We start from the raw sequence: 21,174 nt of genomic DNA on the forward strand, positions 1-21,174 counted from the left end.
AAATACATAGCTAAATTTATCAAAAAATAATCACGGAAGGACACAGAAATGTTAGCAAAAAAATGTTATTATTTAACAATGACATCCATTGACAGAAAGCTTAGCTATAGATAGCTTCCTACTTCTGTAAAATTGCAATTCTTGGAAGTTTTTGGGTGTCAGGGGAATTATGTCTGTGGAAACAACTTAAAACTAAATGTTTGAATAGTCTATTTATTATTGTTATTATTAGTATTATTATTATTAGTGTTATCGTTGTTGTTTACATAAACAGTTTTGTATTTTAAGGTGTCAGTATTATTTGTTTGGTTGGCATCACCCTCTTTTCAGTGTAAGTGGAAAAACACCATGAACTCAGATGGTCCCTCAGGACATGTTCAAACACGTAGAGAGTCGACCAGGAATCAAGATTATGCCCTTCGACAGGTAAATTAAACATCCAAACATGCAGAAATTAAACAGTTATTTAATACGGGCAGATGCTTTATTAACTATGCTGATCCATACCCGTCTCAAACATCAAAAGTAATGGTAAAAATGCCTGAAATGGTAGCTAGTATCTCAAGTTTGTTTCCTTTAAGTATGAGCTTTAGATAGATAGATAGATAGATAGATAGATCACTTTATTTATCCCACAGAGAAAGTCAGTTTTTACAGCAGCAAAATCAAACAAGAGAGCAGCATGATAGAGGCATAAAAGCGTAAAAAGTGTTTGTAGTGCAGTAATAATTACATTAATATAATGTAATATACAGAATGAATTATGTGTAATGTAACAGTGCAGTAACTACATTAATATAATGTAGTGATGTAAGGCATCCTGGGGTATCATTACAGTATAGAGTTTTAAAGTGGCAGTGCAGATGACAGAGCTGTGTGGCAGTACATACTGATGAACAGAATAGTGTCCGATTGAGAAACAGCGGGACTGTTCTATTAGTACACTCAGTGCACAATAATGTCCCGGCACAGTGACGAGGCGTTGTACAGCGAGATCGCTGTTGGGAGAAACTATCTCCTGTACCGTTCCTTACTGCTGCGGAGCTGAAGGAGCCTGTTACTGAAAGTAACTTTAGGTAACGTCCCAAAAGTGACCTAAGTAGTAAACCTACCACAGGCGTAATTAATTAGCCTTCCTTTATCTGGCATGTCTGTGCATCATGTACACTGAATTGAGTTTCATTTAAATGTTGCAGATTCTGTGTAATTTCTATGAATGTCAATGTCTCTCCAGGAAACATCTAGAAATGAGAAATACTCAAGGAGAAATCTGAATGAATTTTCATCAGGTGGACCAATGGTCTCGATGGCAGCAGAGAAGTTCTCAGATGTAGTAGATTCTCCTGTATCTGTTCCAGTACCCACCTACTACAGTGCTAACACAAGCCGGCTTCGTAAGGCTTCCCTAAAACACTCTTTAAATACTAGATAGAATACATTCTAATACGTCATATTTTAACTCTCTCTCACTTAACAATCCGCATGGGAGCTGTAAAGATTTGAAATTTATGTGTTTGCCCCAAGTTGCTTTCAACCCGGAGAGCGGCATCCAGAGGTGTCAGACTTTCGCATTGTCCCCTTCACGAAGACCACAGGCTAGTCCTGCCATTGTTCAATACACTGCTCATACTGGAGATCAGGCTCAGCAGTACTATGTGCCAGCCGACAAGGTGGTATGCCAAGGTAATGACCTAATTTTGGCATCTCAGCTTTCATTTGTCATTGGGTTTTGTCATTTGTGTTTCTGTAAGTTGTTTAAAACAATGATTTATCTGTGCTATGCAGTAGCTTATTTTATTTTAAGTAAAAATGGTCTCAAAGAAGAAGAGTTTTCTAACATTACTGCAGCAACTGCAATAACAGTAGTGGGACCTAATGTTTGGTTATTTATAGAACCATTTTAAAGTTTTAAAGAACCAGCTACACTGAATTTTCTCTCAGATACCTGACATCTTATTTTTGTTACATTTATGACCCAAAAAGTAATTTGTTAAATAATTTGTTATTTGTTAACTGCTTTACCTTTTTGATGATTACAAGATCTCTAATAGAAAGAAACAGATACATTTTTACCATGAACAAGAAAAATACACATTACAACCAGTAGACAGGCCAGGAGGTACAAAAGTACATTCTCACAGTTCTTTTATCCAAATCACAGAACATTATCTTTTTACTTTTACACCTCTGTAGCATGTCTTTAAGGTCTGCCATACAATGTGGAGTCTGAAAACCTTGCTTCTGAATTCTACAATGCTGCTTGGCTGATACCGCTAAGAGAATCCGGCACACATGCACAAGGCTTGTGAAAGCAGGAAGAGAAGTGAGGAGGCGGGGATGGCTCCGGTCTCCACCGTGTTATTGACATCAGGAGGCTAGTGATGTCATAGTGATGTCAATAGCTTTAATTGTAATTGCACACATAGCTAGTGGTTTGGGCAGCACTGCGTGCTGAAGGCAGAGGGAGAAACAGTCTCTCAGCTCCACTACACATGGCTGTGATTGGAGAGAAGACAGAGTCAGGTATGTTTTGTGGCTGATCTGATTTCTATTTTAAAATGCTGGTAGCTCTGCAACATACAATTATAGAACAGCAGAGCCTTGTTTTAATGCAGGCTTCTTGTGTTGGACTGAATAGCCTTTTGAATATTGAAATATTGAATGTGTTACGAAGATGAATAGGAACTCATCAAGTTCTGGTAGAACTTAAAGGGCGCTCACGTTAGATGTTTTTTAGCTTCCAGCTTTGGTAGGAAGATTTTAGTTGAGGATGTCCTACAACTTTTGCTTTGAAGCAGTAAGATGGCATGTATTGTTATGGTTAATACAAATACATACATTTAAAACCTCAGCAACAGGTTAAATGCATGAAATATTTTCACAGCAGTGAGTGCTTTCTGGCCAGTTCTCTTCCCCCTTCCAGCCCCCCTCTCTTTCATTGCTTCTCTCTCGCACTCTCTCTCTCATACTCACTCTGCAACAGCGTGAAAGCTCAGCCCACTCACAGCCTGGCTGACGTCACCACATTTCCTGGAATTGGACACCGGCAAGGAAATGTAAATGCTGAACAGCAAATAAGATGTACATTGACGTCAGTCCGGAGTCATGCTGTGATTACAGGCAGTTCCTTTTGCGAGAGCAAAACCGGATTAATCATCTGTTAGATAATACACTGTTGGAGTCCCGGCGAGGCAGAACTTCCCGTCCAGAGAGTCTTGTGAAAATGTTTTTATCCAGTGACAAACTGAAAAAAATCATTTTTAAATTGAGTCTGTTCGGTTTCGTCTGTGTGCAGTGTGCCCTTCTGTTGTCTGGTATTGCATAGGAAATAACAGTCTGAGGCTGGTGGAAATAGCTGTACTAATGACAGGAAGGTCGCCACACTGCTATAGTCCTGTGTAAACACGTCAGAGTTCTCACTGGGATGCAACCCTGCTCATGAGTGCAACCACATCCACATAATCTACTGTTAAAACCTTTTATTCAGCCATCTCTTCAGGTGCCTGCCTTGTGGGCACCCCCTTTTGAATTGGTTTTGATGACATTCATGTTTGATTGAAGCAGGGCTTTGTTGTATAACATTACATTTGTATATGTCACAGGTGTGACATGATGATATTTCTATCACAACTGATTTGTTCTGTTGAAACCAGTTGTCAGTTATAATGGTGAGCTTAAAAGGGCTTTGTCTGCAAAAACAGTGAAATGCATAAAATGCTTAATTGTACAAAAAGGGTTTCTTTATGAAATGCAGTGGTTCTATATAGAACCATTATAACTCACAGAGCCATCTGAATGCCTGAATGATTTATTGCATGGGTAAATGGCCCTTCATATATAAAGAAAGCCTCTTATAGATGGTTCTATAGATAAGATCAGATCAGAAGATTTTACTAATCCCCACATGGAAATTGGAATGCTCCAGCAGTGTACGTGTAAGACAAACACAAGTAGAAATATTAAAGTAAAATAAAAATAATAATAAATAGAAAAAAACATGGCTATATATAATGATTGTAGTCAGGTACCTTAAGTTGAACTCATTTAAATTGAAAATTGAATCTGGTTGCTACTCATCCTGCTTGGTTGGTGATAAACCAATATTTACAGTGACACTGAGACAATACTAACTTTAGTTCAGATGTCCTTGTCAAACAAGACCATACACAGGGTGTTTTTATTCATTGACCATGGCTTGAAAACTTACTTGAAAAAATACAACACTAGCTTGCAAATATTAAAAAAAACAAAAAAACATTTTGAGTATGAAGACACTAGCATCAACACTCTAACAACGCAATGTTAAACATTTACTAATGCCATTTCCTGTTTCTTGTTAGTTACCTCTAGATCTGGTCACCTCACCTCCAGTCAGTATGATATATGATTAATACACAGGTTGTTCACAAATCCAAGTGGATTGGAATAGTAATGGGAAATGCTGCGTAGTTTTAATTATTTGTGTGTGTTTGTTTGAATTTATGTGTTACTGTAGCACCTGCGAGAAACATGTCAGCGTATCAGATCCATTCACCCACCTCCAGCCTACCACAGGGTGTAGTGACGGCCGGCTCACCAGGCTCCATACACAGCCCACAGCCTCTAGCCGAGGAGGCCTCACGCAAGCGGGAGCTCCGACTGCTGAAAAACAGGTAGCATACTTGCTCCAGTCCTACTTTGCGTCTTCTTAACAGCATGTGACAGAACTGGTTCAAACAGTATTTATTTATTAACCTGCTACACAAACACTAAAGTATGCACGTTTTTACGTTTCAGCTGCTAACCACTATCTAATGTAATAAATGATATTTGCATGATATGTAAAGCAGTAAACCTGCTGTGTTTCACATGTCTGCCAACCAAAAGTCATGTTCTCTTAATACTTTCTTCTACAAATATGGCTTGGGCCTCAGTTAACCTTTTAACAGAGTCACTGCTCTCATTTAAAGTTTTTACTGTCAGACAATCTTTTAATGCTTTGCTGCGGCTATTTCCAAGATACTTGTGTTATTACATAGAGTAGGAAACATTCCAGCATCAATAAGGTGTAACTGCGTCTACTAAGATATGTATGCATTTACCTTGAGCTGACTGTAAGTGTCCTAATCTCAAAACAGTAGTCTGCTGTGTTTCTTAACTCTATTCCTGGGGGACTTCTTGCCTTGTACATTTTGAAGCATTTTTTGGCTCAGCCTACAAAATCCATCTCACTAAAGCCTTGATAATTAATCAGTTATTTAGATCATGGAATGTGTGAAACTCAGATCAGCAGTTCCACCAGTAAGTGAACCCCAGATGAGCCACATTTTTCAGATAGCTTACACATGATCCAACAATCAGGAGCACTTCTGGTAACAGTTGTGCTGTTATTCTTGAGTACAACTAGTGTTCAGCATACTTTAGTGTTTTTTAACACAACAGTTAGTTCCAGTCACAGAAGCTGATTGGTTGCATTGTGTTCTATTTCACCCACAACAAACGTTTTTTTTCTACAAACAGCTGAACGCTGTTGCTATAAATCATATAACTAACCAAGCAGGAATGTGCAAAAGAAAAGTGCCCAGTGCAAAAGAAAACAAGAATAACCTAAAATTATTTAATTTAATTTAATGAAATTTTAAAAGGATTTTTTAAAAATTTAAAGGATTTAAAGGTTTCACACTGTGAGTGGAAAGGTACTCCAGGCTGTTCAGTGAGTGGGTGGAGTTAGTTACTATAACTGCTTATTAGGGAACTATAATTTGGCGTATGGAAATGCTAATATTTAAACATTACGTTCACGACTCAATTTATTTATTTCTTACTTTATTTATTTTCTGAACTGTAGTGCAAAAGCAACAGAACACTCAACACCACACCTGGTCCAGTTAATCAGCTAAATAATAGATGTGTTGAAATGGGTTTGTAAGAGCAGTGGTTTTCAAGTCCAGTCTTGGCAACCCAGTGCCCTGCATGGTTTTCTTCCTTCCCTGCCCCAGCACACCTAATCCAGCTCATCAGGTAATTATCAAGCCCCTCACAAGCTGGATCTGGTGTGTTAGAGGTAAAGAAGACCTGAACAGTCTACAGTGGGTCTGCACATGTTAGAGCAGACAAAGCGAGCAGCACATAGAGCACTCCACAACCAGGCATACGTCATTATTTTTATACCAGTATTGTGACATAAGAGTCAAAGTATTGTGCAAATCATCTAAGTTTTATTGCAGAACTATGATGGTCAGAATTGTAGAGTCTAGATGACTATGACACTCTTCTGCACTGTTGTAGTAAACCCTGTAAACAGAGAGAATTGAGTACAAATATGGTCTTAGAGTAAGAAGGCTTCTCAAAGCAAACGTTGCTAAGATTATTATATTTGCAAGATTAATTAGGTTTGCATTAAGCAAATCTAGTGCCCAGGTTTTGTTGTTAGGGTGCACTTAGTTAAATCTAGCTAAGCATCTGTGTTCCAGAAACCTTGACCTTCACTCTCCTTTTCACTGACTTGCATGTGTGGCACATAGCTTGATTGGGTTGCTCAGTGGCTGTTATTTGGCTGACCTGATTGAAGAGCTCTTGAAATCATACTGGGTTTGATCATGCTCATAGAGCTTCTTTGTTGTCGCTTCCAGGGAAGCTGCTCGTGAATGCCGGCGGAAGAAGAAAGAGTATGTCAAATGTCTTGAGAATCGGGTTGCCGTGCTCGAAAATCAAAACAAGACGCTCATCGAAGAACTCAAGGCCCTAAAAGACTTGTATCGTCACAAAATTGAATAGTGGAAGGCCACTTGAGGCCAGACATTAAAGAGACTTTGCTCTTCACAGATTTCTGCAAGCATCTGGGCAAAAGCGCTTTTCATTCAATGTCTAGCCACTGCTGAAAACAGATCACAGTTGCATCGCCCATATCTTTTATGTGTTAAAGACTAATGTGTCTGCACACGTCTGTCTGGTGATGTTAGGGAGCTGATTTCCTGTGCTGCTCAGGAGCCAGTGAATGTGGTATGTTGCCTTTGTCACTTGTGATTTTTGCAGGGAGGCAGCTAAAGAGTGTCGCCGCAGGAAGAGAGAGTATGTACGCTGCCTAGAGGCCCGCCTCGCCATGCTGGAATTGCAGAACAAGAAGCTCATCGATGAGGTTCAGTATCTGAAGGAAGCATGTGCTGCAAAGTCCAGTTAGGGCTGGTGCAGTGCTACACCACATCTGAGCAACTTTCTGCCTCAAAGCTTTGCCTCCACTACGTTACTTTTGTTCTAATGTATTGCTGCAGGTTGTTAAATAGATATCTTTGTAAAAAAAAAAAAAAAAAAACAGCACAAGGATGCCTGTGCTAACTTAAGTTTTTTAAAGACATTTTGTATTGACAGTTTGTAAATTATTAATGTTGAAATTTTAAATGCATTTTTTCAATATTTAAGAAGGAAAAAGATTTTAGGTCAATTGAGACAACTTGCATCTAGATAAATTTGAAGTAAATGTTATTGAACATAGATATTGTAAAAAAAAATTAATGAGTGTATCTGTGCAGTGAATATGAGTAAAATAAATATATTTTTTGACATTCAGTTTGTCAAATGTCTTCTTCTGCTGCCTTTACTGCCAGAGTTTGCTATATGTAGAGCTAAAAGTTAGTTTTAGACAGTGGCCCAGTTATAGAAAGAAAGTTGTCAGCTGTGGTTTCAGTGTTTTTTTAAGAACCATGAAGTTGTGCCCAACCACATCTCGAGGTGTGATAACACCCCAATTTGAAATAGTCAGCAATGAGTTGACTGTTGGTTAAGTCTGGATTAGACCATCATGATGTATATGTGTGTGTGTGTGTGTGTGTGTGTGTGTGTGTGTGTGTGTGTGTGTGTGTGTGTGTATAAACTGACTGCCTAGGGTCCCTGCTTACATTACATTATGCATTTGCAGGTTTAATGTGGGAGGAAAAAAGTAAGAACTTGGCAGTTTCTGGAAAATATGACTAAATGTTTTTGAGTAGTGATTACTAAACCGCCGAAGGCCAAGCTGTAGCTGAAACAGCATAAACAGAGAACAAACTACATTCTTCATATTTGATCAAAGTACATTGTACTGTATAACATTAGCCAGAATCCAAGTGACAAGCACTAAAATGGCTTCATCTTTCTAATGTCAGTGGGTACTGTTATAGAAAGTAAAACATGCATAGACATATTTTTGAGACACCGGGTAAAAAAAAGAGTAAAAGACTACCCCACCTAAACCAACAAAGTGACATCGACAGTAGGATCTTTTCCTTGAGGAAACATTCTTTTTCAGGCAAACAATTGTGGATAAAAGTTAACTTTGATGATCCAGTGGAGTGCAACTGTCCAACTATTAAGAAATAATGAAGTCCTGTTTTATGCTGACTGTCAGGGGTTCATCAATTTATAAAAACTGAAGGAACCTCTTAAGGTGCTTTGAGGAACCTTTTTCTTTAAAAAAAAAAAAAGCACCTTAAGAGGTACCGCCACAGTTCTACTTCCTAAAGGATACTTTAAACAGTGCAGCACTTAAGAAACTTTTAACTCTTCAGTTGCTCCAAACACACATTACCATTGGCAGGCAAGGGGGCTAGTGTGAACACTTTGGTTATACAGTTGGAATCAGATATATTCACCCTCAATGCAAGTTAGGTTTATTAGCACAATAATAAAAAAACTTTGTAGAGCACAAATTTGCTATCCAGATGGAAACCAAAGGCTTTAACTGTTGTATCAAGGGTGCTTGAGATAAAACATATCAAATATCTGGACTGGCAAGTTATTTGCATGTTAGAAATATGGCAAGATAGTTGTCCAAAAAGAGAAGACATTAATAAAAACAATACAAAGTCATTGAAATTCACCCAAATGCTGATAGAAAATTAATGGTTTTGTTTTGTATTTGCCTATAATAATAATAATAATAATAAGTGTGCAGCAATCAGTTTATTTATATAAAACAAATTCTCCAAAGTAGCTCTCCAATTAGCCTCTCAGGATGTCCACTACAGGCACATTACAGACACAACCTCACAACACAACACTAGTTTTTACACTGAAATAATACGTTTCAGTATTTCAGTGTAATTCAGCAACTATTATTTAAGTCTCTTTTACAGGTCAATGTGTCTTTAGCAGTTTTAAAACGATTATTTGAGATTAATTGCTCATATATGCTATTAAAGCTATTTATTAGTCTGGGTAAACGTGTAAATGTGCATCATTGTTTATGAATAGTTTAAGAGGTATTTAATTCCCTCCCCTCCACACACACACACACACACACACACACATTGTCACGTCCTACTTGAAAGCCCCCAGGCCACAACATCCTGACCACTACTAATGTGTCCCAGCGTATAAGTATTATAGTTGTGGCTCTCTGTTTTCCCCTGCTTTAGGCCACACACTCGAGAGGGCAGTTATGTGAGCCTATGTTTGAACCGAGCTCTGTGACACTGACCAATGGTTAGGAAGGCTGGGTCTCCGCCTACAGGCGGACTCTCCAGCAGCTGGCCCTGTCAGAGGGAGTGGAGCTGATGTCAACAGCGAAGTATCTCCTCTGAAAGCAGGCTTGCTTACGGTGCTTTGCAGCGTGTTTTGTCTGGACGTCAGTTTTGATTTGGAAGAGCGCAGAAGGATCAAATGTAAGTTGTTAACACCGACTAACGTTTCAGAAAGTCTGCCAAGCTTAAAGCAGTGTTAGAGAGTTGAGTTTATTTAGCTAGGCTAACTAACGTTAATAACGACACGAGATCTCCACACTAGTTTTGTGTGCGGTTTAGGGTTACTGCCGTTAGTTCACGTTAATTTAGCTAACTAGCTAGCTAACTACCTGTACTATTAGATATCTAGCGCTGCCTAGCACAGCTAGCTAGATAACTCTCTCTAACCGCCCTGCTGCTAGCTAGCTAGGTTAGCTGGTAGTTAGCCACACAGTGCTAGCTAACAGGCAACGGAGACAAAACAGAGTTAGCTAGCTATATTTTTTTATTTACTGCGGCTATAAACATACTTCAAGGCTTATTTTTTATGTCGATATTAAAAGGTAGCTAGTTAGCTAGCTAGCTAATACCATGTAGCACTAGCTAGCTACATCTATGTAACTACCTAGTGCTAGCTAGCTAAATGTGTACGTGTAACGTAGCTAGCTAATAAGTTACCATTCATACTTTAAAACGCTGGGAATTGAAAATTGAAACGTTATGCTAACTAAAACAAGTGTTTGAAATAAACACTTGAAGACTTGCTGAGAAGTCAAATGAAAGATGGCAGAGAATAGGAACGACTAAGTAGTTATTCTTGCATGTTCAGTAGCACTACTTGGGCGTTGTAGTACAGCAACCCTTCGCCTAAGCCAGTGCTTCTCAGAGCAGTATTGAGCAGTCTAACCAAATCTGATCTAATCTAATCCAAAGGTCCACATTTTTGTTCCGTTCCTCCAAAGTATAGGAATGGAGTACCTAAGGGAAATAAGCTGAGGAGCAGTTTAGGAACCACTAGATTAAACCCACAGTCAAGTAAAAGCATTGCAGCTTCATTAAAGCAGTGACTTAAGTCAGGCCTGAAACTAGACTACCAGGTGAAGCTTTCACTCAGTGAAGAATCTACTGCATTGGACTTTCTTGGTTCACCCAGTATGTGTCAGACCAGGAGCTGAAGTGTGTTAGACCTCACTCTTCTTTTCTTTCTTCTTTTTTTAGTTAATGCACTCTGATCCTAAATAAAGAGCAGAACTTTCAGAGTGAGCAGTGTTACCAGTCGCAAAGAAAAAGCACCTATGTACCTAAATTATCACTGTACGCAATGCACTGGTGCTTGAGAACCTCTGCCCTGCACCTTTGAATGTTGCTCTGGAGCCAACTAATCAGCCATTTAATAAGCCCTTGCTGAGATGAATAGAGGGATTACACATAGCATGAAAGCATAAAGATGTGAAGAGCAGGAGATAATGCAGTACCAGAATTAGGAACCTGTGTGTTACAGTATTGTACAACGTTTAATCTACATCACAGTGATGACCGAGCTCTGGCATGCAGCCTTGTGCAATCACTATTGTGGGTGTAGGTGGGATAAGACAGACTTATGAGTTTACGCTAGTTAAGAGACATAATAGAAACGTTGTAAAGCCATATAACACCGTCCATTTGCTCTGTACAAATGTAAATCATGTCTGTTAGGAAAAACTGCATGAGAAGAAAATAAAAACAGAAAAAGAAAAACATGGAATATATGTTGCAGTATATACATACAGCAGTGTAAGGCAAGTGAAGAAAATGGAGCAGATATTTAAAACAAAAAGAATTTGGAAACATCTGGGGTTATTTTATTGGCACATTCAGATTTAAGATATCATAGTGAGGAATAATAGAGTTCAAATTCAGTCACATGGAGAATTTCAGTGGAATGTCAGGAGAGATGATGATGTGTCAGGGGGATAGGATGTAGATAACTGTTGCTAATATTTGTTAGCAAGCTAACACACGCTAAAGAAACTAGCTCGATAGAGGATAGCAAGTGCACAATAGCTAGCTCTACCTGATGGTATCAGCTTTATATGCCAGCATAGCGACATCAAGATTATGTCCTTAAACTTGTTAATTTGTGATTCACATTTAATAAAGTTAAATAGCAATGCTTTATCGAGATAAAAACTTCTCAGTAATGATTATTTATCCTTCGATACATTTTAGTCTGGCGTATAAATATGACAGCTGCATGAAGATGGGAAATTAGTCATGTGCGTGATTTTAACCAGTGAAACAGCCGGAGGGGATAGGATGCGTCATGACACCGCCATTAAATCAAATTTGCGACCAGTTTTTACATAGTAGAAGCCAGAGGCGGAGCCAAGCAAGGGTACTCATTTGGTTAGACATGCCTCCTTCTCTCAGGTGAAGCCTCTGAGACGTCTTTTTTAAATTTTAATTTATTTATTTATTTATTTTTATACAGCTTTCATCAATGGCGACGCAGTGTGTGACCAAGGTGGAGCTGACAGTCTCCTGTGAAAAGCTCTTGGACATGGATGTGGGCTCCAAATCAGACCCTCTTTGTGTACTACAGATGAATACATCTGGGAACCATTGGTTCGAGGTCAGTTCATGTGATCTAGATAAAAAGCCATTCATAGGTTTCTAAATGCTAATTTCAGAAGTATTATGTTTTTGGCTTCTCAGGTCGCTCGCACAGAGAGAGTTAAGAACTGCCTCGATCCAAAATTTGCCAAGAAGTTGGTCATCGATTATCACTTTGAACTAGTTCAGAAGCTTAAATTTGGCATTTATGATATAGACAATAAAACAATTGACCTGAGTGATGATGATTTCCTTGGAGAGCTGGAGTGCTCCTTGGGTCAGGTGAGACACATTATCCATTATTATTATTATAATTACTATGTTATTATTATTACTATTATTATTATTATTATTGTTAGTAGTAGTAGTAGTAGTAGTAAAATCATTGCTGTAATCCTTAACCTTTAGCCTCTTGTAAAATCTCCTCTATACGGACATAGACCTACAATACTATAAAAGAATAAACGGGTTGTGATGCACTGATTTCAGGTCTGATCACCTGAAGATCAAGGATCGTCAACCTTGCATCTGACTGGAATAGTAGTGTATCAGCAGTGCAGTGTTATCATTGTGTCTATAGCTCACATACATCTTTGCCTCGTTTTGTACATGTAATAATGTACATTATACAGTTTGTTTAAAGCTTCTCTTTCACAACACAGATTGTGTCCAGTGGAAAGCTGACCAGACCCCTGATCTTGAAGAACAAAAAACCAGCGGGAAAAGGCACCATTACAGTACGTTTCTGTGTCTTTTATGTCATATAAAACCCTTCTTTTACGCTAATCCAAAGCCTGCACATTTAAGTAGATGGTAAAAGTTGTGACATGTTTTGATGTTTTGTGGTTATTAATTGCCTGGATTTGGTCTGGGTGTGTCATTCCTGGTGGCTTGTCAGACCGCTCATGCAGCATTAGGATAAACGATTTCTCATTCACTTTGAAGCATGAAAAGATAATTATGGATAATTGATTGTGCAGTTTTTGCTCACTTTGACATTGTGACTCTGTTATGTCCAAATTGTAAACTTTTGGGTACACTATGATTACATTAAACATTTAAACCTTCTATTGTAGACTATTGCACACTAGAACGATTGTACATTGCGGGAATTAGAGATTATTTCAGGTCTGAACTATATTTTTGGTTTGTTTTAGATCAGTGCAGAAGAAATCAAGGACAATAGAGTGGTTAACTTTGAAGTTGAGGCCAGAAAACTGGATAATAAGGTAAGATAAAATGAAACTGAAAGAGAATTTAGACATACATTCACATTTAGTAGTTGGTACCATAGGAAAGCAGTGCTGTCAAAGTGAATTTTTTTATTCATGTGTGGCCCATTACCATTTCCTCCTTGAGCTAAATGGTGCTTTTGTATAAAGAAGCATCCACACATATTTGCTATGTACAGTGGCATGCAACAGTTTCTGTCACTGCAAATAGCTAAACAAGTAAAAGATTATGTGATGTCCAAAACACAGTGAGTTCAAGGTGACACGTTTTATTAGTATGTAAAGCAACTATTACTATTAAGCTACTATTTTATATCTAATATTTTTGTTTCAGAATAACAAAAAACAGAACATAGCTTGAAGCAAGAGTTTGGGCACCCTGCATGATCAGTTTTTACTAACGTTCCCTTTGGCAAATACCACAACTTGTAAACACTTTTTGTAGCAAAGCTATCATTCAGTTTATGTTTAGGGGATTTTTACCATTCTTCCATGCAAATGCATCTGCCTTTGTGAGATTTTTGCATGCACAGCTCTTTTGAGGTCTGTCCGCAGATTTTCAGTGATTTTCAGGTCGGGGGACTGTGAGGTCTATTTGAGGAATTTTAGAGTATTTAGGATATTTATTCTACTGTATAAGCCATCCTTTTTTCATCTTTAGCTGTTTTACAGATAGTGTGATGTTTGACTCCAGATTTAGCTGATATGTATTTGCATGTTGAGATGTGGCCGGCCCTCAGTGGTGCTTGATCCAGTCAGCCCTTTTCCACGCAGTGCTTCACCTGGTTGACCTTCACCTGCTTTTGGCCCTTTTAGCCTCATTTCCACAGGTAGTTGTTGTGTTTAGCTTTGAATGGCTTTGGCTAGTGGGCTTTTGGGCCATACAGATAATGAGTCAGGAGGAGCTAATGGCTCTGAATTGATTGTTGGGACAAGGATTGAGGAGTATTTATGTAGTTTTGAAATTTGCATTATTTGCATCTTTACTAATGACGATTGTGAACAAGCCATACAGACATTGGGTGCTGAAACCTTTGCATGGTGCAGTTTATATAAGGATGAAATGTGATTGCATTGTTTAAAATATTTATGTAATTCCTTGTTTTTATGTAATTCATTTAAAAGCAAATGATGTGTGCATAACGGGCTGGTTGCAGGATTTCTTTGGAAAGTCAGACCCCTACCTGGAGTTTTTCAGGCAAACAGAGACAGGATGGCAGCTTGCCCACAGAACAGAGGTATGCCTTAACTGATGCTGTTATGAACTGCTAGGACAGTGTACAATTTTTCTTTTATTACACACATTTCAGAAGACGGTGTATCCGCTCTGTAATGTGTACCTACCATTCTCTAGCAAATTGTCCAATTTCCAGATCAAAATTAAACACTGGCTCCAAGGATATGATGTAAAATGATCTTTGACCTGTCTTTTGTTCTGCTAAAGGTGGTGAAGAACAACCTTAATCCCTCTTGGAGGCCGTTCAAAATCCCTCTACAATCTCTCTGTGGAGGAGATATGGAGAAACCCATTAAGGTAAAGTCTCCTTCCTACTGAATAAATCTATTATTATAAATGTATTTATTTTTTGTGCATGGGTTTGATCTAACATGATAACTAACAAGATTATGGTATTATATAGCTTATATAACGCACTCACTGGTGGCTCTTTAGGGACTGCATTATATCCTTTGTGGACCCTGAGTTGATTTTAAATTGCCATCTGGAGTTGTTCTTGTGTGCTGGAGATGTGTTTGGAGATGTGTTTCTTGTTCTGCTGCCAAACATCTCTAAAAGAAAATAAGTGTGTCATACATTGGTGGTTTTGTTGAGATGCGTTCCATTTCATGGTGGTGTTAACTTTATGTGGTGTTTTGTCTGTACATACCAAGTACTAGAAGTTTAAAGTCATCTCATCCTCCATCTGGAGTGTTGTGTTTCACCGTTGTGGTACGCTTCATTGTGACCCTACTCAGTGTTTGCTAGTGAGACAGATATCAAAATATCTGTTGTACTTGGTATGGTGACTTTTATCTTATACAATATCACTGATAATTTCCTGACTAATGTACTATATCTGGTGATAGACACTGAAGATGGGGGAACTCATTTCGTCTTCCATCTGGACATTTTACAGTATTGCTTTGTCCTGGTATGCCTTTTTAAGCAGTGTGTTGATTTTTGTAGTCATAGTCATAAAATAATTTGCATTGTTAGAATCGTAGAAATTTGCTTGCTGTGTTTTGATTGGTTTTGGAGGGCATATCCACTTTTACACTCTCTGGCATGCTGTGTGAATATGAATTGATTTGTTAAATATGTTTGAAAAGTGAGATTTGGATTGTGATATTGTATCTTTAACATTTCTGCAGGTAGAATGTTATGACTATGACAATGATGGGTCACATGACCTTATTGGAATTTTTGAGACCAATATGAAACGTCTACAGGAGGCTACACGTACTTCACCGGTGAGGGCAACATATAAAACACTTGGATTTTTCTTTTGGTGTATATATTCTGTGGGTGTGTGATTCAGATGAATGAATTTTGTCCTACAGGCAGAGTTTGACTGTATAAACATTAAGAAGAAACAAAAGAAGAAGAACTATAAGAACTCTGGTGTTGTGAGCGTTAAACTCTGCCAGGTATTGTATCAGAGCCATCGCTTCTGTCTTTGAATGTCACTTTGGCCATACTGTCCATTACACCATTGTGATAGATCTCCTGTCTTTAGCCCTTAGAAGTCACAGTTGTCACTGACAAGGCATGTTGTAATTTGATATTGATCACTTATCATTAAAATCTTAGCAAAACAAGCAGATAAATTCTCTTGTGAACTTTAAATCAGTGCCAAATTTGTATTTGTAAGTAGAAGACATATTTTATGAAGACAGTCTTTTTATGTTCTATACGTAAGTACTTAAATATATTTTTGTCATGACATCGGTACAAAAAGAAAAAAGTTACTTAATGTATAATTATTATTATTAATAAAAGTAAGCTGTACCACTAGTAAAAAACAAAAAACAGTAATAGCTGTTAACGTGTTTTGTGCTTGATTTGTCATGACATTAAAGTGTTGTGTAATTTTCCATTTTCACTGTTTAGGTGGTAAAAGAGTATACCTTCTTGGATTACATCATGGGTGGCTGCCAGATAAATTTTATTGTAAGTACATTTCAGTCATAGATATAGTGTCATGCATAAATAATAAATTCTTAAAAGTCAGCCAAATAGTCTGTATTAGATGTCACACTTTACCTGCTCTATAAAAATACTCCCTAATTCAATTATAATTGGTCAGACTGTGAAAATAAAGAACAAAGAACATTGTAAGGTAATCTGGGTACAAGAGAGGAAATTCTATTGAATAGTCCTCAACATAAGGATAACACCTTGATCATTTTTTTTGCTGTAGGTTGGAGTGGACTTCACAGGGTCAAACGGTGACCCAAGGTCTCCTGACTCTTTGCACTACATCAGTCCTAATGGAGTAAACGAGTACCTTAGTGCCATCTGGTCTGTTGGACTTGTGATCCAGGATTATGACAGGTTAGGCAGTATTTGATCTTAATATTAATGTTAAGTCTAAGTAAATGACTCATACACTGCAACACTGTAAAACCTTTTAGTGCAACTATTTTTTAGATATTATAAGGAAGTGAGAAATTTGATCTGCTGAAGTATTTGTGCCTCACTAAGATACATTTTTGCCAGTGATAAAACTCCTTCTTCTTCCTGTACTTTACCAATATAGATAGAAAGGGTTTTTTTTTTTTTTTAATCAATAAGAAAGTCTTCCATAGGATTTGTTTTGTTGTTTGGAGCATATTTAATGCTCATACTTGTGATAGGAGACTAAATACAAGTTTCAAGTTGCAAGTGTAATTTTTTTTCCTGGTTTGAAGTGACATCTGCCTGGGAAAATTGATCAGATCACAGCCAAGTTTGGTGAGACAAGTCAGGCCAAATTCCCTTCCAGTGACCTGATTAAACCAGATTTTAAATAGAACTGCTCATTTGTTGTTACCTCTGAAATCAAGGGGATTAAAAACATATGATGTGTATGCTTCTGCCATATGGTGAATATAAAATACGAGTAACACCTGTAAAATTGGAAATTACCCCAGAAATCTTGTAAATCCCTGTAATCACTTTAGAGACACAGAAGGGCTAATAGTAAAATGTTGCCATCAGCTACTCATGAAGAAACAGATTTCTTTTAACACAGTTAATATAGTCTGTGTTAAACATCTTCTGTGTAACTTTGTGGTTTGACTTTCAGCATGAAATTATTTATTATATAATAACGCAAATGAAGATGTCTGTGTTGTATGTAACAATTATGTTATCTTGTTTTTTACAGTGACAAATTGTTCCCAGCTTTTGGTTTTGGGGCTCAGATTCCACCACAGTGGCAGGTAAATTTAAATATTATAGATGCAGTTGACTTGGAGCGATATGGCATGTTATGCAGTGAAGACATTATGATGTGAAGTGCCCTCAAAGAGTATGATTATAATAATTAGTTTTCTTTACAGGTGTCCCATGAGTTTCCTCTCAACTTCAATCCATCAAATCCATTCTGTGCTGGTAAGTGACCATATCAGAGTGGACAATAACCCTGCCATTGAATCTGTGGTGCAGTTGCTGAGATATGGAATATTAAACATGTGTTTTGTTTGTTTGTCTTGTTTTCTGCAGGCGTGGAGGGCATGGTGGAGGCTTATAGGCTGTGCTTGCCCCAGGTCAAACTCTACGGTCCTACAAATTTTTCTCCCATCATAAGACATGTGAGCCACTTTGCTCAGCAGGCGCTACAGCAGAACACAGCCTCAGTGAGTGTGCTCTCAGAACACTTTCTGAATTAAATTAGAAACACTTTATGTGCATTTTATGTCATATAAAAGCTTTTCAGTGCTTTAGGGTTAGTTGGTGATTTGGTGTACTGCATTGTACTAATTTCTCCTACATGTGTCTCTCTGTATGGCAGCAATACTATGTCCTGCTCATCATCACAGATGGTGTGATAACAGACATGGATCAGACCCGTGCTGCCATCGTAGCTGCTTCCCACTTGCCCCTGTCCATCATCATTGTGGGTGTGGGTGGGGCTGACTTCACTGACATGGAGATTTTGGATGGGGATGACGGACGTCTAAGGTCTCCGTCCGGTGAGCTCGCTGTGCGGGACATCGTGCAGTTTGTGCCTTTCCGAAAATTCCAGAATGTGAGTGGACTCTCTTCACCTCTCTAATCTGTTCCTATTTTTCCAGCTGAGATTTTGAGCATTATCTCTGTCCTCAAAGCTATACCATCCATACCATATATCTCCTTCAGTTGCTTTATAATCACGTTTTTGCTAATAATGTCACTGTACTAGTCCGCATAATAAACAGGTTAACAAGCTTGATATTCTGCAATTCTTCTAAATATCTAAATATTGAAATATTATTAGGTAATAGTTCATAACTGCCCAAAGTCAAGATAATATTGAATTCCATAGTACAGTATAGTACATTGTGTTGTACTATGTACTACTCATTAAATTCTGTTATGTCATTTAGTATTATTTATTGATAGTAGTTCATAGACATAATACGTTTTTGTACATAATATAATTTGCACATGCTGCCTTTGGTGGGTTTCTTTTTCCTTCTAGATTTTTCTAGGCTTTAATAGACAGCTTTTTATTTTTCCCTTTTTATCTATCTCATTTCAGGCATCCAGGGAAACACTTGCTCAGTGTGTACTAGCAGAGTTGCCTCAACAACTTGTGTCCTACTTCAGATATAAAAACCTGCAGCCTCCCCATGATCCAAACCCTTCATAGACATGTAGGGCTACAAAAAGCATCTTATCTAACACCACTTTCTGCTGGCTTCACCCTTTATTTTCTGAGCATTGGTGCTTGCATTGCATGCTCTGAGACATAAGAGAATGAGCATTGAATGGTTGTATGTATGAATCCTGGTAATATGGATCCTCAGCATTGCCGTTTTTTTTTTTTTTTTTATTTATTATTTTTTTTACTTCCAGCCAATTCGCAGTCTTTTCTTCTTGTTTAGTTGATACCTGATATTTATCATTGTCTCTGTCCATGTCTCTTTTTCTCTCTTTCTGTAGGCTCCCAAGGAGGCCCTGGCACAGTCTGTGCTGGCAGAAGTTCCTGGTCAGGTTGTCACTTTCTTCAACATGTTGAAGCTCAGCCCTCTCAACTCCAGCACCCCTGTAGCAACTGCTGAATAAACTGGACACTGACTGCATAGTACATCTTCAGCACCACTCAGTAAAGGGCCCCTCTCTCCCCCTGTGCATCATTCCTCTACTGAGCTTTGCCTCCTAGTTAAATATATATAAATATATAGTCTCTTTACAGAAAGCATCCAAATTATTATACAGAGACCAGAAAAGGACCATCTTAACGTGAGTTTAATAAACCAGTGCGAATAATACCATTTATGTCCTTGCCAAGTGCATGTTTACACATTTTTTAAATGCATGTATTATATATACTCTTTATACTTATATATACTTTTTTTTTTATAGGTTTTTATATTTTTGTTTACAGCAACAATTGCTTGATGTATGTATCTAAGCTAGAATTTAGTTTTGTATATAAAAATACATATATATATTTTAACATTTCAGGAATCATTTTAATGGAGTAAAAATTATTTTGTTTAATACATTTATGCAGTTATTTGGGCATTTTGTTTTAGACGATTAAACGCTGCCAAACTATAGCTGAATTAACTCTGCTTTGATATGGAAGTGAATCCTGCAGTAGCTGTCAGTTAATCGCCATGTATTAATATTAGTGCCATATTTACACATCAGGTGAAATCCAATAAAACAATTTTACAGTGTTAACTGCATTTTGCATATACATGGCTGTGCATTGCAGAATGTATACTGAATGGTGTAAGGTATTGTACACTGCTATTTGTGCATTTGTATGCTTTTGCAAGAAGCCAACAACCAGTCATGTGCCTGGCTCATCACAGCACCTGAGTAGGTAATATCCAGTGGGTTTAGGTTGCATTGTTAGTAGTGAGACAGAAGCTTATTATTTTACAAAAATTACATTGTTTTATATAAAAGCACAGTTTTATAGGTAGCTGACTGTTGCGAGGGGCTCTAATTCAGACTAGGGGCAGGTGGTATACTGGTAATAAAATTATGGGGTCTCTAAATGAGGACGATATTTCAAAATTATGTGTCTGATGTGTCAAATTTCTGCGCCATATTTGGAGATGATTTGTATGAAATGAGTGGATACCATCCAACCCTATTTCAGACATACGGAAACCTAACCTTTTGCTTTATCTTGTTTAAACCTAAAAAATGCGTATTCAAATGAAAAATGTGTTCACTTTATTTTGTTAATTCTCATAATTAGCAGTTTCATGATTGCTAACTATTATGTTTAACTGAAAAGGTGTAATGATCTCTTTTATATTATATCTATTTTCTGTTATGGAATTCATGTTAAAGTCTGTAATGCATTCTAATGCTTTGCCCTAATACAGATGTTTTGCGCAGCAAAAAAAACTAATGTCTATAGATAGTAACATAATTTGAGAATTTGAAAATCCTCTCCTGTGCCTGTTCTAGATTTATTTTGTAAAAACATGTAATGTTTAAAAATTGTTTGCTGATAAATATTTGTGCACTTTTTAAACTTATGTGTTTCAGTTTTGGAAAATGAAGTTGTTCTTTAAGAAAATGTGAGAGATAAAAGCGTAGATATCATCATTAAACATTTACTGGCCTAAGAGCTCATCATATCTGTATCCGTTATTGTATATAAAATAAAATAAAAAAAACACTCCCACTTCCAGACTCTTACCCTGTCCTGTGTTTTATATTAAATGCACCACAGTACCTTCCT

The 21,174-nt window shown here is 37.6% G+C and overlaps 2 protein-coding genes across 4 annotated transcripts; both read left to right on the plus strand.

Moving 5' to 3' along the window:
• The first annotated feature begins 2,447 nt into the window (after nt 1-2,447).
• Nucleotides 2,448-7,512, plus strand: cremb (cAMP responsive element modulator b). Of its 2 annotated transcripts, none has more exons than XM_072678792.1 (3): nt 2,448-2,523; nt 4,496-4,652; nt 7,015-7,512. In XM_072678792.1, exons 1-3 carry the CDS (start codon nt 2,493-2,495, stop codon nt 7,157-7,159), a joined length of 333 nt encoding a protein of 110 aa, XP_072534893.1. In that variant the 5' UTR covers nt 2,448-2,492; the 3' UTR covers nt 7,160-7,512. The 2 variants fall into 2 exon arrangements, with proteins under 2 accessions (XP_072534893.1, XP_072534892.1); XM_072678791.1 differs by having other exon boundaries at nt 6,612-7,103.
• Nucleotides 7,513-9,488: 1,976 nt separating this feature from the next.
• On the plus strand, nt 9,489-21,125 carry cpne3 (copine III). Of its 2 annotated transcripts, XM_072679682.1 has the most exons (17): nt 9,489-9,617; nt 11,926-12,066; nt 12,150-12,329; nt 12,710-12,784; nt 13,205-13,276; nt 14,437-14,517; nt 14,724-14,813; nt 15,650-15,748; nt 15,839-15,925; nt 16,389-16,448; nt 16,699-16,832; nt 17,647-17,701; nt 17,822-17,873; nt 17,985-18,118; nt 18,274-18,510; nt 19,003-19,117; nt 19,407-19,497. In XM_072679682.1, the coding sequence occupies exons 2-16, from the start codon at nt 11,935-11,937 to the stop codon at nt 19,111-19,113; spliced, it is 1,599 nt and encodes a 532-aa protein (XP_072535783.1). In that variant the 5' UTR covers nt 9,489-9,617; nt 11,926-11,934; the 3' UTR covers nt 19,114-19,117; nt 19,407-19,497. The 2 variants fall into 2 exon arrangements, with proteins under 2 accessions (XP_072535783.1, XP_072535782.1); XM_072679681.1 differs by lacking the exon at nt 19,003-19,117 and having other exon boundaries at nt 19,407-21,125.
• The last annotated feature ends 49 nt before the right edge of the window (nt 21,126-21,174 follow it).

Source organism: Salminus brasiliensis, chromosome 5, assembly GCF_030463535.1.
Source record: "Salminus brasiliensis chromosome 5, fSalBra1.hap2, whole genome shotgun sequence".
NCBI lineage: Eukaryota > Metazoa > Chordata > Actinopteri > Characiformes > Bryconidae > Salminus > Salminus brasiliensis.